Here is a 14,279-nt window from a genome sequence, read left to right as displayed (position 1 = left end):
GACTGGCAAGGCTTGTGCCTATTTATAGGCTCCTTAGACCCCTGTCAAGCCCACTCCTAGGGATTGGCCAAGGGCCCCTAAATATTCAAGGCAACCCCTCCTGGCTTCTGCCCACTATCTTTCAGAACATTTTTCAAGATTCTAGAAGCAGGGCGAGCTACCAGAATGAGTCATCCAGTCCTGAACTCTACCTGACCCTGACCCAATTACAGACTCACAAGCTAACAGGATTCAGAGTATAGCTTGCCTACTCTCACTTCTAGTAGCACACTACGCCAATTATCATGTAGAATGATAACCATAAGATGAAGGATACCCTCTTGGACTGTAAGCTGGAACCCAAGAAGGAGTATCCCGTAGAACCATAACCATAGGGTGAGAGAAACCATATTCAACTGTAATTTGGAACCTAAGTAGGTGTGTATAAACTATACAGGCACTTGGACAAAGATAGACAAAGACAGCTATCTTTGTCCAAGCGCCTGCATGCCTACTTGGGCTCCAGTTTGGTGCAGGATGATATCCCTCACCCTATGGTTATTTATTTACAAGCCCTGATGAATGGGGAGTGTTGAGCCCTTGAAATTTGTTGGCCTTTGTTGCAGAATAAAATCTTTTATTGATTGTACAAACTAGTGTGGTGCTCCAGTACTTTCAATTGTTTAAGAACTATATTTCTGACTGGCTCAAAAAAATTATAATTTTTAGTTTAAAAGATATAATGAATTGCTTTCAATAGTATATTTAACAGACTAGAATAGTGCAAATTGAAGTTCATTGTTGGGGCTTGCAATTGTTCAACATGTTTGACAGACTATGACACAGTCAAATTTTCCAAGGCATGGCCCAAGCTATTATATCCAGCAATTCACTTTGTTTTGTGGGTAGGAGTAAGAAGAGAAATTGTTCAAAGAATGAAACGTCAGGCAGGTCAATTAGAAACCGGAGCTAATCTGCATAAAATAAATTAGAATTGTAAATCCGTGTGCATTAATCTAATAACATTGCGAGATCCCAGTGAGAGCTTCAAGGTAAGTAAATAATATGAAGACATTGCCGGCATGCAACATATCAATTTGGCTTGTTTATTTTCTATCTTAGAATTGCATTGGGAGAGATCCTTCATTAAAGGGGAAATAAAATGTATCAGCGAGAGTAACATGGAAAAATGTAACTTATAGTTGGCCTCCAGTGTTGTTGTGGACAGCTAAATGAATATTGAGCCGTCCAATTCAGTGAAGATCCAGCATTAAATTTGTAACCACCAACAGCTCAAATGACTGGTCTCAGAGAACAAAGCCCTTGGAGCAGCCTATCTCAACCTTTTTTACCCCTGAGGATCCCTTGACACAATTTTCAGGTCTTTGGGGAACCCTTACTAAAACAAATTAATTGAAGTTTGGAGGAAAAAATTCCCCTTTAACCCAGTCCAGTAGAAAGAATGTCACCCTAATAGACAACTAGTCTTGTGCCATTGACTGTCAATCAGCCAAAGCTCAAAGAATCCCTAGCAACCTCTGGAGGAACCATAGTGTTACACAGAACCCTGGTTGAATATGGTTCCCTTAGAGCTTTTAGAGAACCTTGGCCAATCACTGTTGGGGAACCCTTGCTAAAATGTATTAATTGAGGAGTAGAGGGGAAAAATACCCCTTAAATTGGTTCAGTGGGAGCTATGCAGGCACCATCAGATGGGAGGTCAATCAGTCAAAGCTCAAATAACCCCTTGCAACTTCTGGAGGAACCCTTGGGTTTCACAGAACCCTGGTTGAGAATGGTTGCCTTTGAGGGTTTAGAGAACCTTGGCCAATCACTGTTGGGGAACCCTGTGGGGGTAACTCACCGTGCATTTGGTATGGCACCTTGGTCACAGCACCCTTACACACTTTTTTCCACACTTGCCTCCTGGGTTGGCCCTTTTGGCTGGGACCAGAAGAACTTTTATACTGGATGGAAGGCCAGTCACTTTGGTACCCCCAATCGCTTATTTATTTTGCACTTTTTTTGCACAGCATATATGCACTTTACTCACTTCTGATTAGTAAGGTGTAGGTCTTTGGTCTTGCCCTGAAAGCCTTGGGGGAGGACAAGTCTGAGTCTGAGTATACACCACCAACTCCAGCTTAGGGTCCACTAAAATCTCTAAGCTGGCATCATGAAACCTCTTAGTGGGCCATAGTTTTGAGACTTTGTTAAGTGAACAGCCTACACATACTGGAGCTAATTTAGACAGGAGCCAATTAACCAGCTATCACATATTTCGATTGTGGGTGAAGACTGGCATACCAAAAGTAAACTTGTGCAAGCAGAAGGAAAATATGCAAACAACATGCAGATGGTGTCCTGTCTGTGATTCAAACTACAGACCTCTAAGCTGCAAACTAGAAGGGCTAAGCACTGAGCCACTGATTTAAAATGGAAAGTGCTGTATTTGGCCATTAGATTGCGTTAGGTACCATAGGAATTTAATATGATTCTTAGCACCTTCTAGTGGTCAGATCTGGTATTTTACATTTTAAATCAATGAAAAACATTCGACCAGCAGGGAAAATAGCCTAACAATATTTATTATTTTGCCCCATATGCACTTTCACTAGGCAAATTGTTAGGCAATTTAAAAAAAATACATGTCTTGGTGCTGCACTAAAGGAGTAGAGAATGTTCAGTTTGTAAAGTAAATGCCCAAGTGAGTAAGGTGAAGCTTTGCATGCATAAGGGCAAGGGAAATAAAAATAAAAAATAGCTTTCACATGAATGAAATAATTGAAGTGGTCACCACGGTACTTTATTCACAAAGCAAGGAAATTGCTCACCATGCAAAGTGATCACCTTTAGCTCTTTTAGTAAATAGTAGCCACGGTAAGTGCTAACGCAGCCACTTGTAATCCAGTTAAGAATCTATATGCAATTACAGACCATTATACTGCAAACCCGAGTCTTCTGAATCGAGTCCAGAATCTTTTACTAAGCCATGTTCAGACTAATTGTTCTCCTAATCCCCTATGCTTGACTCTTCAGCAATCCCTGACCTTGTCCTAATGTAATGATAGGTGGATGATATCTATATAACCATTTGGAGTTCTCGAATTGATTATGCACACATTTCAGTATGCAATATTTTCCTATGTATATATGAAAAAAATGATCAAAGACTAATCAAAATAAAAAAACAAAAACAAAAAAAAAACAAATGGAACCTATGAACACCTACAGGTTTCTTAAAAAAAATGTTGCAGCACTATCCATCCATTGAAACTGCACGTACATTCATTCTGAGCAAATGAGGTCAAAGTCAAATGTTATTCATTGATCATAAAAGTATAAATCAAGGAAATACCACATTATGACCACTCGATGGCACTGACTCAATGGTCACTCGATGGCCACTGGTGGCACTGAAATACCACATTATGGCCACTCGATGGCATTATGGCCACTCGATGGCACTCATCCTGCTAGTAATCCTTGAAGACCCATGAGCGATCCTGCAAGGAATCCTGTAAGATGAGGCAGGGATCCTGTGAGTTCTGGAAGTACTCTGCGAGTACTGTAACATCAGAAGAGTACGGACTGTGCACATGACTTTGAAATGGGATGTTCAACAAGGAATCCTGAAAGACCTCGCAGGGATCCTGCAAGGAATCCTGGGAGACCCAGCAGGGATCCTGCAAAGAATCCTGGAAAACCTGTCAGGGATCCTGCAAAAAACCCTGGTAGACCCATCGGGAATCCTGTGAGGAATTCTCGAAGACCAGGAAGGGATCCTGCAAGGACTCCTGGAAGATTCAAAAGAAGTCTCACAAGGAAACCTCCAAAATCCAGTAGGCATCCTGCAAGAAATGCTGGAAGACCCAACAGGGATCCTGCAAGAAATCCTGGAAGGTCTGAGAAGTGTACCACAAGGAATCCTCCAAGACCCAGCAGGGATCCTGCAAGGGATCCTGGAAGACCTAGCAGGGATCTGGCAAGGAATCATGGAAGACCTGGCAGGGATCCTGCAGAGAATCCTGGAAGACCCAAGAGTTATCCCACAAGAAACCCTGGAAGACCAGGAAGGGGCCCCACAAGGAATTGTGCAAGACCCAGAAGGGATCCTGCAAAGAATCCTGGAAGACCCATCAGTTATCCCACGAGAATTACTGGAAGACCAGGAAGAGGTCCCACAAGGAAACCGGGAAGACCCAGAAGGGATCCTGCAAGGAATGCTGGTAGACACTACAGGGATCCTGCAAGGAATCCTGGAAGACCTGGGAGGGGTACCACAAGGAATCCTCAAAGACCCCTTAGGGATCTTGCAAGGAATCCTGGAAGACCCTATAGGTTAATGTACCACCAGAAGAATAAAGTCTGTTATAGAGACAAAGGAAACAGGAGCAACTTCAACTTAATGGCTATGGTTTTGGAATGGGATGTCCTAAAAGCCCAAATAGGTGTGATGGTGAAATGACCGCAAATTTTGGTCATGTACTGTATATTCTTGGTTGGATTTTGAAAAATAAAAACTGCCGTGTCAGTAACAGACTGCAACATATCTAGATTTTGTTTGCTTTCATCCATAGCTCCACTATTCCCCATAGTTGAATTATTATTCTGCTTCTCTTTGTTTAACACATCGAGTAATATTTATATGATTTGTGTTTAGAACAGCATGTGGTCATATAGTTATATAGCTCAGGAACTGTTTGTCCATCAATAACGTTGCAGTTATAATTTACATAGTAAGTGTCTCTTGTAATATTGATTTGTCCATTTAATGATAGTCAATATGTCCTGGATTGGAGAATCGGATTGACTGGTAATAGGCTCCAGCGCTGTCAGCTCCACATGGCAGACTCTACATCCTCATACCTTAGTTTTATGATAGTAGAGTCTCAGCCAAATAAACTTTTTAGGTATGTAATAAATTGTTGCGTAGACTTAGATTGCTTAGCTGGAGCATGAACGCGTTATGGAGAGTGCCACCAGAAAAGCGTGACGCTGCCTTCCTATCAACAGCAACAGCCAAGCGGAGCTTTCCCTTTGTCTGTGATTGAGTTTATATCATAAACCACTGCAACCCCCTAAAGGAACAATCAGCTGTTCCACTCATCTAAAATTTGTATCATGTATTAGCTTCAGCAATATACGAGAAACATATGACCCCTAAAAAACAATTAAAAATCCCATATAGCTCATGAAGCAGCCCTCTGAATAGTAAATACTGATTATAAATGATGTATAGACTAACAAACACATGTAAAAGAAGAAGAAAAAAAAACTTCACTGCTATAATAACAATATAATAAATTGCACTTATACATTCCAGAAGACAGGAGCATCCTCTGGAGAGGACGCAGGCTCTATAAATATAACACAAACTATAAGCAATAGTAATCAGTGTTAACGTGCAAAAATAATTGAATGATATTTTCATGGATGTGTATTAATCACCTATTGACCATAAATACCTGTGAAAAATTAGGAGTGTATTTAAAAAAAAAAAAAATCACAGAGCTATATGTCCTGTGAAACTGCTTGTACTTGTTAGGCTACTTTCTCTCCAAGTCAAATGTTCATCTTCATGCAGAATAAAATGAATTAGGAAAATCTCCTCAAGTCGAATGCTAATCTTCATATAGAATAGAATAAATCATGAAAATACCACATTATGGCCACTAAATGGCACTAATGATCAAGGAAAATGATTGAACTGGATGGACTGTGGTTGAACTGGATGGACTTGTGTCTTTTTTCAACCTGACTAACTATGTAACTATGATAATAAATCCTTATTTACTATGATCATCAGCTCCATCTAGTGTCTAGAGTAGTAGCCCTGCAATTGTTTTAAATGTATCTCCTTCTATTTTTGTAATGTATAATAGTTTTGTTTACATTTTAATATATTTATTATTAATGATCAAATGTTTACATTCATTTTTTTCTCAGCCATGTAAATATGAAATTGCATTCTATCTATCTATCTATCTATCTATCTATCTATCTATCTATCTATCTATCTATCTATCTATCTATCTATCTATCTATCTATTGCCAGCAGGTGTAGCACTAGATTTATTTTCACATTGTTCTTCAGACTCTTCTTAGCTGATTTAATGATTTAATGTAAAAAAAAAACTGTAATATTTACAGAACTCCAACACAAACACAAGCATTTATATTGAACATTCCCAGACAATGCACAATAAAATATTTACATATTCTACATAAGCAGTGAAAGCACTTTAAAACCAACCCTTATTCACATCTGTAGCTATAGGCATTGTGCAGACATGTAGTTTCGAAGAATCTAGGTACCCTGCCAGCCTTCTAATTAAAGCACCTTAAAAAAGCCATTCTTCACCTCTGAAGCTTTAGGTACTGTGGAGAAATCCATCTTCAAAGAATCTAGGTACCCTGCCAGCCTTCTAATTAAAGCACATTAAAACCAGGGCTCGTTCATGCACCTCTGTAGCTTAAGGCATTGTGGGGAAATGTTTTTTCAAAGAATCTAGGTACCCTGCCAGCCTTCTAAATAAAGCACCTTAAAATAAGCCCTTGTACACCTCTGTAGCTGTAGGCATTGTGGAGAAATTCATCCTCAAACAATCTAGGTACCCTCCCGGCCTTCTGATCAAAGCACCTTAAAACAAGCCCTTGTTCACCTCTGTAGCTTTAGGCATTGTTGAGAAATTCATCCTCAAACAATCTAGGGACCCTGCCAACCCTGCCAACCTTCTAATCAAAGCACCTTAAAACAAGCCCTTGTTCACCTCTGTAGCTTTAGGCATTGTGGAGAAATTCTTCTTCAAAGAATCTAGGTATCCTGCCAGTCTTTTAATTCAAACACCTTAAAACAAGTCCTTGTTCACCTCTGCAGCTTTAGGCATTGTGGAGAAATGTATTTTGAAAGAATCTAGGTACCCTGCCATCCTTCTAAATAAAGCACCTTAAAATAAGCCCTTGTTCACCTCCGTAGCTGTAGGCATTGTGGATAAATTCATCCTCAAACAATCTAGGTACCCTGCCAGCCTTCTAATCAAAGCACCTTAAAAAAAGCCATTGTTCACCTCTGTAGCTTTAGGCATTGTAGAGAAATTAATCTTCAAAGAAAATATGTACCCTGCCAGGCTTTTTAATTAAAGCACCTTAAAACAAGTCTTTGTTCATTTCTGCAGCTTTAGGCATTGTGGAGAAATGTATTTTCAAAGAATCTAGGTAACCTGCCAGCCTTCTAATTAAAACAACTTAAAATAAACCCTTGTTCACCTCCATAGCTGTAGGCAATGTGGAGAAATTAATCCTCAAAAAACCTAGGTACCCTGCCAGCCTTTTAATCAAAGCACCTTAAAACAAGCCCGTGTTCACCTCTGTAGCTTTAGGCATTGTGGAGAAATTTATTTTTAAAAAATCTAGGTACCCTGCCAGCCTTCTAATTAAAGCACCTTAAAACAAGCCCTTGTTCACCACTGTAGCTGTAGGCATTGTGGAGAAATTCATCTTCAAAGAATCTAGTCAGCCTGCCAGCCTTCTAATGTATACACACAGTAGGTGTTTCTAAGTTTTTAGTAACTGACTGAAACCTACTACAGAGCTTTTATTGTGATCCTTGAACATCTTTGAAAATGAATTACTTCACAGCGCATGCAGCTACAGAGGTCAGGGGTGATATACTGTAAATCTCTTTTGCTGCTTATTAACGTAATGACAACTCCAACACAAACACAACTAATTAGAGTGAACATGTGCCCAGACTATGCACAATAAAATATTTACATATATTCTAAATAAGTAACAAAAGCCTTTTAAAATAAACCCTTATTTACCTCTGTATATAAAGGCATTCTGTAGAAATTGATCTTCAAACAATCTAGGCAGCTTGCCACCCCTCTAATGTAGAGGCGCAATGGGTGTTTCTAAGTTTTTGGAAGCCAACTGAATCTGACTTTAGCATTTCTGTTGGGCTCTTTGAAGATCATTGAAAATGAATTACTTCACAGCACATGCAGCTACAAAGGTTGGAGTGGCATGCTTTAAAACTTTTAGTGCTTGTTAACCTAATGCCAAGTTACCAACTGTAACTTCATGGTATCACATTCATCATATTACCAAAAATATTGGCCCATCCTTTGCAGCTATAACAGCTTCAACTCTTCTGGGATGGACGTCCTCAAGGTTTAGGAGTGTGTCTATGGGAATGTTTGATCAGTCTCTGCTTTAACTCATCCCAAAGGTGATCAGGTCAGGACTCTATGCAGGCCAGTCAAGTTCCTCCACCCCAAACTCGTTCATCCATGTATTTGTGGACCCTGCTTTGTGCGCTGGTGCGCAGTCATATTGGAACAGGAAGGAGCCATCCCCAAACTGTTCCCACAAAGTTGAGAGCATTCACTAGAACGAAGGGGCCAAACCCAACCCCTGAGAAACAACCCCACACCATAATCCCCCCTCCACCAAATGATTTGGACCAGTGAACAAAGCAAGGTCCATAAAGAAACGGATGAGCGAGTTTAGGGTGGAGGAACTTGACTGGCCTGCACAGAGTCCTGACCTCAACTAAATAGAGCACCTTTGGAAGGAATTAGAGCGGAGACTGTGAGCCAGGCCTTCTCGTCCAACATCAGTGCCTGACCTTACAAATACTCTTCTGGAAGAATGGTCAAACATTCCCATAGACACACTATTAAACCTTGTGGACGGCCTTCCCAGAAGAGTTGAAGCTGTTATAGCTGCAAAGGGTGGGTCAAAGCAACATTGAACCTTACGGACTAAGACTGGGATGCCATTAATGTTTGTATGTGTAAAGGCAGGTGTCCCAATACTTTTGGTAATATTGTGTATATGTGTGCAGCTGGAGCTTCTGGGAGAACACGCAGTGGGCTCCCCCATCTGTTACCAATAGTTCCCAGTGGCTGTTTATTATCAGAAACTGGTAAGATGGGCTCCCAATCACGTGACTGTTGTGGCAGCCAATCACAGAGATCACATGAATGGGAGCCCAAGTACCAGCTTTCGATCCCCATAAAGGGCTGGGGGGAACTTTCCATAGTCCGGGCACAGGTGAACTAATGTGGGTGGGATTCATCCTTCGTGCTCCTCTTCATGCCTGTTCTGAAGGATCTTTTAGAAGTTTCTTGAGATGACGCTCTACTAATTTGGCTAAATATGGTGAAATTCTGTTGAAAACATTTTTTTTTTTGGAGATATTATGGAGATAACAAATTTGATTTATCTAATCCTATAGGGAGAAATTAAGATATCAGGACTTTTTCATGACCTTACAAAGGTCATTTAAGTCCAATTACATTCTCCTTTTGGTTGCTTTTTTTATAAAAAGAGGGAGAAATAAGTAAAAATATCTTACTACAGTTCTCATCCCCCTTACTTGGAGGGTGTATTCCCAGTGCCATCTAGTGGTCAAAATGTGGGACTTTCTTGATTGCAGTATTTTAGGTAAATACCGCATTACAGCCACTAGAAGGGGCTGCTGATTATAGGAGACACACATATTAGATACATTTTGGCGGTGGCAATGAAATAGCATAACTTTGCATTTTCAGGTCCATTTTAAGTTGCACTATATGGCCAAATATATGAGGACACCCTTGCAAATTATTGTGTTTTAGCCATATCAATTGTTAACAGGTGTATTAGGCAATGGTATTGGTTATGCTAAAGCATGGAAAAACATTTTAGACAAACCTTGTGGCAACAGTTGGGGGTGGGGGTCCTTTTGTGATCCAGCATGATTGTGCACCTGTGTACAAAGCCAGCTCCATAAAGTCATGGTTTCATGAGCTTGGTGTGGAAGCACTCAAGTGACTTGCACAGAGCCTTGAACTCCACCCTACTGAAGACCTTTGAGATGAGCTGGAACACAAGTTGTTGGCCAGGTCATCTCATCCAATATCAGTACCTGACCTTACAAAAGGAGCAAATTCACACAATCATACTTCAAGTCCTTATGGAAAGCTTTCCTAGGAGAGTTTGCAAAGCCTTCCTAGGAGAGTTTGCAAAGCCTTTCCAGAAGAGCTTACACAGCCTTCCCAGAAGAGTTTACAAAGCCTTCCTAGAAAAATTTACAAAGCCTTTCCAGAAGAGTTTACAAAGCCTTCCAAGTAGAGTCTACAAAGCCTTCCAAGTAGAGTCTACAAAGCCTTCCCAGAAGAATTTACAAATCCTTCCCAGAAGAGTATACAAAGCCTTCCAAGAGGAATTTGCAAAGCCTTCCCAGAAGAGATTGTAAAGTCTTCCCAGTAGAGTTTACAAAGCCTCCCCAGAAGAGTTTGTAAGACTTTTCAGACTAGTTTCCAAAGCCTTTGCAGTAGAGTATGCAAAGTTCTCCCATTAGGGTATGCAAAGTTTTCCCAGTAGAGTTTGCAAAGTCTTCTTAGAAGAGTTTACAAAGTCTTCCCAGTAGAGTTTACAAAGCCTCCCCAGAAGAGTTTACAAAGCCTTCCCATAAAAGTTTACAAAGCCTTCCCAGTAGAGTTTACAAAGCCTTTTCAGCAGAGTTTACAAAGTCTTCCCAGTAGAGTTTACAAAGTATTCCTAGCAGAGTTTACAAAGTATTCCCAGAAGAGTTTACAAAGCCTTCCCAGTAGAGTTTGCAAAGCCTTCCCAGAAGAGTTTACAAAGCCTTCCCATAAAAGTTTACAAAACCTTCCCAGTAGAGTTTGCAAAGCCTTTTCAGTAGAGCTTATGAAGCCTTCCCAGTAGAGTTTACAAAATATTCCCAGCAGAGTTTACAAAGTATTCCCAGAAGAGTTTACAAAGCCTTCCCAGTAGAGTTTGCAAAGCCTTCCCAGAAGAGTTTACAAAGCCTTCCCAGTAGAGTTTGCAAAGCCTTCCCTGAAGAGTTTACAAAACCTTCCCAGTAGAGTTTGCAAAGCCTTTACAGTAGAGCTTATGAAGCCTTCCCAGTAGAGTTTACAAAATATTCCCAGCAGAGTTTACAAAGTATTCCCAGAAGAGTTTACAAAGCCTTCCCAGTAGAGTTTGCAAAGCCTTCCCAGAAGAGTTTACAAAGCCTTCCCAGTAGAGTTTGCAAAGCCTTCCCTGAAGAGTTTACAAAGTCTTCCTAGCGGAATTTGCAAAGCCTTCCCAGAAGAGAGTGTAAAGCTTTCTCAGTAGAGTATACAAAACCTTCCCAGAAGAGTTTAAAAAGCCTTTCCAGACAAGTTTAAAAAAGCCTTCCCAGTAGAGCTTACAAAGCTTTCCCAGAAGAGTTTACAAAGCCTTCCCAGAAAAGTTTACAAAGCCTTCCAGAGTTTTCAAAGGCTTCCCAGATTAATTTGCTAAGTCTTCCCTAAAAAGTTTCTAAAGCCTTCCCAAAAAAAGTTTCTAAAGCCTTCCCTGAAGAGTTTTTAAAGCCTTCCCAGAAGAGTTTGTAAAGGCTTCCCAGAAGATGTGTTATAGCCGCAAGGAGGACACAACTCCACAATAATGACCATGATTTTGGAATGGGGTGTCCAACAAGCTCATATAGATGTAATGGCCAGTTGTCCACATACTGTTGGTCATGCAGTGTCGCTATTGGGAATGTGAACTTGTAACCAAATGTTATAATATTTGATGTCTGTATGCCTGCCATTCAGTCTCACTCCTTTCTATGTTTTATTTTTAATTTTGATTTATCATGTCATTGTCTTCAGGTCTGCAGATCATTATGCCTCAGTACTTGCAGGAGAAGTTTGTTCAGGCTGCATTGAGTTATATCATGTGTAATGGGGAAGGCGAATATATGTGCAGGAACAGTCAATGCTCCTGCTTGTGCTCTGAATCCTTCCCCCAATGTAACTGTCCCTTCACTGACATCCAGATCATCGAGAACACCTTGAGTAACCAGGGCAAAGCATGGGCACAAGCATACAGAGATTTTGAGAGCTCAGGTGAGGATTCCTATTTTTCATTTCCACAATGTTTCTTTCTTTCTTTTTTTTTGCAATGAATGTGGACCTATTCACTCCTCTGTGCATAAGGGGGAGGAGTCTGATCGAAGGAGGGTTCTCTACTTGTATGTTTAATGGCAAAATTCTCACCTATGGTGTGTTTAAGGGATCCTGCTTGCTACATATTTGATGGTGACTTATGCACAACAAATTTGCATTGCGCTTTACACATCCAAACTGGGGCAAATTTTGAATACACCCCTAGGAGATGCCAATAGAAGAGTTCTCAGCAAAGCATAACAAACTTAAAGTGTTACTAAACCCACAAACAGTAAAATCAGTTTGTATATGCAGTAAAGCATGCTGGTTATACTCACTATGAAACCTAAGGAGTTAATCCTCTGCATTGTGTAAAAAGGCTGTTTGATCCTGTATGCACAGATCCTCCTCTTTTTGCATTGTCACCAAAACACCTCAGGATAAGAGTTAGTGGAGGTTTTTTTTCTTTTCTTGGGAGAGTGCATGTAAACAGCACTGTCCAGACAGAGGGTCAGGGGCCCTGCATTTTTATAGGACATTCAGGAGAAAATGAAAACTCATCCTACAAACTTAGACACTGATAGAAGTCACATATGTATATGCTATATACTGCTGATGAGAAAAGGTATTTAGCAGTTTATATATTACTAAAACCTTTGCATTTCCATGTTCTGTGGGAGACCAGATATAGTGCGTGCAGGCTCCTGGGGAGAGCAGATATAGTGAATGCAGGCTCATGGGGAGACCATATATAGTGAATGCAGACTCCCGGGGAGACCAGATATAATGAATGAATGGTCCTGGGGAGACCAGAAATAGTGAATGCCGGGTCCTCTGGAGATCAGATATAGTGAATACAGGATTCTGGGGAGATCAGATATAGTGAATGCAGGGTCCTGGGGAGACCAGATATAGTGAATGAAGGGTCCTGGGGAGGCCAGATTATGTATGGTGAATGCAGAGTCCTGGGGAGAGCAGATATAGTAAATGCAGGCTCCTGGGGATCCCAGATATAGTGAATGCAGAGTCCTGGGGAGAACGGATATAGTAAATGCAGGCTCCTGGGGATCCCAGATATAGTGAATGCAGTGTCCTGGGGAGACCAGATATAGTTAATGCAGGGTCCTGGGGAGACCAGATATAGTGAATGCAGGGTCCTGGGGAGGCCAGATTCTGTATAGTGGATGCAGACTCCGGGGGAGAGCAGATATAGTAAATGCAGGCTCCCAGGGAGCCCAGATATAGTGAATGCAGAGTCCTGGGGAGAGCAGATATAGTATGCAGGCTCCTGGGGAGCCCAGATATAGTGGATGCAGAGTCCTGGGGAGAGCATATATAGTAAATGTAGGCTCCTGGGGAGCCCAGATATAGTGAATGCAGAGTCCTGGGGAGATCTGATATAGTGAATGCAGGCTACTGGGGAGACCAGATATAGTGAATGCAGAGTCCTGGGGAGACCAGATATAGTGAATGCAGAGTCCTGGGGAGACCAGATATAGTGAATGCAGAGTCCTGGGGAGACCAGATATAGTGAATGCAGGCTCCTGGGGAGACCAGATATAGTGAGTGCAGGCTCCTGTGGAGAGAAGATATAATGAGTGCAGGATCCTGGCTCCTGGGGAGAGCAGATATAGTAAATGCAGGCTCCTGGGGAGAGCAGATATAGTGAGTGCAGACTCCTGGGGAGACCAGATATAGTGAATGCAGAGTCCTGGGGAGACCATATATAGTAAATGCAGGCTCCTGGTGAGAGCACATATAGTGAGTGCAGAGTCCTGGGGGGACCAGATATAGTGAATGCAGGCTCCTGTGTTTAATAACACTTTAAGTACAGTTGGTGATACTCTTCTTATTTGCCCTAACGTTTAAATTTTCAAGTGGGGTGTCCCATTCTACTGGGTCCAAGCAGTACTGTGCAGAACGGAAACACTTATTTAGATTCAGATAGTGAATGTAATGAATATGAATTATCCAAAATAACGAATGTCGCATCTAAACAAATGGAACGGAACAAATTAATAATAAATAATAATAATAATAAAAATAATAAAAAAAAGTTTTTATTATTTTTTATTGCTATTTATTATTATTCATTTGTTACGTTCCATTTGTTTAGATACGGCATTCGTTATTTCGGATAACACGTAACTTCGGATAAATTCATATTCGTTAGGTTCACTAACAGCCAAATTTGAAAGGAAATTCTGATGCCTATAATTTAATAGTTAGTAATAGTTAAGTTATTATTAGTTATCGTTTCAGATTTTCGGGTTTTCGGATTTTCTAATTTAGAATTTACAAATGTACAAATTTTCGGAAAAATTTGTTAAACGTGTTTTTGCTTAATTCGGATATTTCCAAATTAACGAA

At 40.7% G+C, this 14,279-nt stretch overlaps 1 protein-coding gene across 2 annotated transcripts in view; it reads left to right on the top strand.

Annotated features, from left to right (window-relative positions):
* Positions 1-14,279, top strand: part of BRINP1 (BMP/retinoic acid inducible neural specific 1) — a 345,404-nt gene that overhangs the window by 246,134 nt on the left and 84,991 nt on the right. For both annotated transcript variants that reach the window (XM_077468203.1, XM_077468212.1), the window contains exon 6: positions 11,634-11,870. In XM_077468203.1, coding sequence (XP_077324329.1) covers positions 11,634-11,870 — 237 coding nt within the window. The remainder of the gene's footprint in view (positions 1-11,633; positions 11,871-14,279) is intronic.

Source organism: Lithobates pipiens, unplaced genomic scaffold (genome assembly GCF_037356315.1).
Source record: "Lithobates pipiens isolate NorthernLeopardFrog02 unplaced genomic scaffold, aLitPip1_a1.2 Scaffold_1, whole genome shotgun sequence".
NCBI classification, from domain to species: Eukaryota; Metazoa; Chordata; class Amphibia; order Anura; family Ranidae; genus Lithobates; species Lithobates pipiens.
The sequence above is the reverse complement of the archived record's forward strand: the minus strand, read 5'-3'. Positions and strand labels throughout refer to the sequence as shown.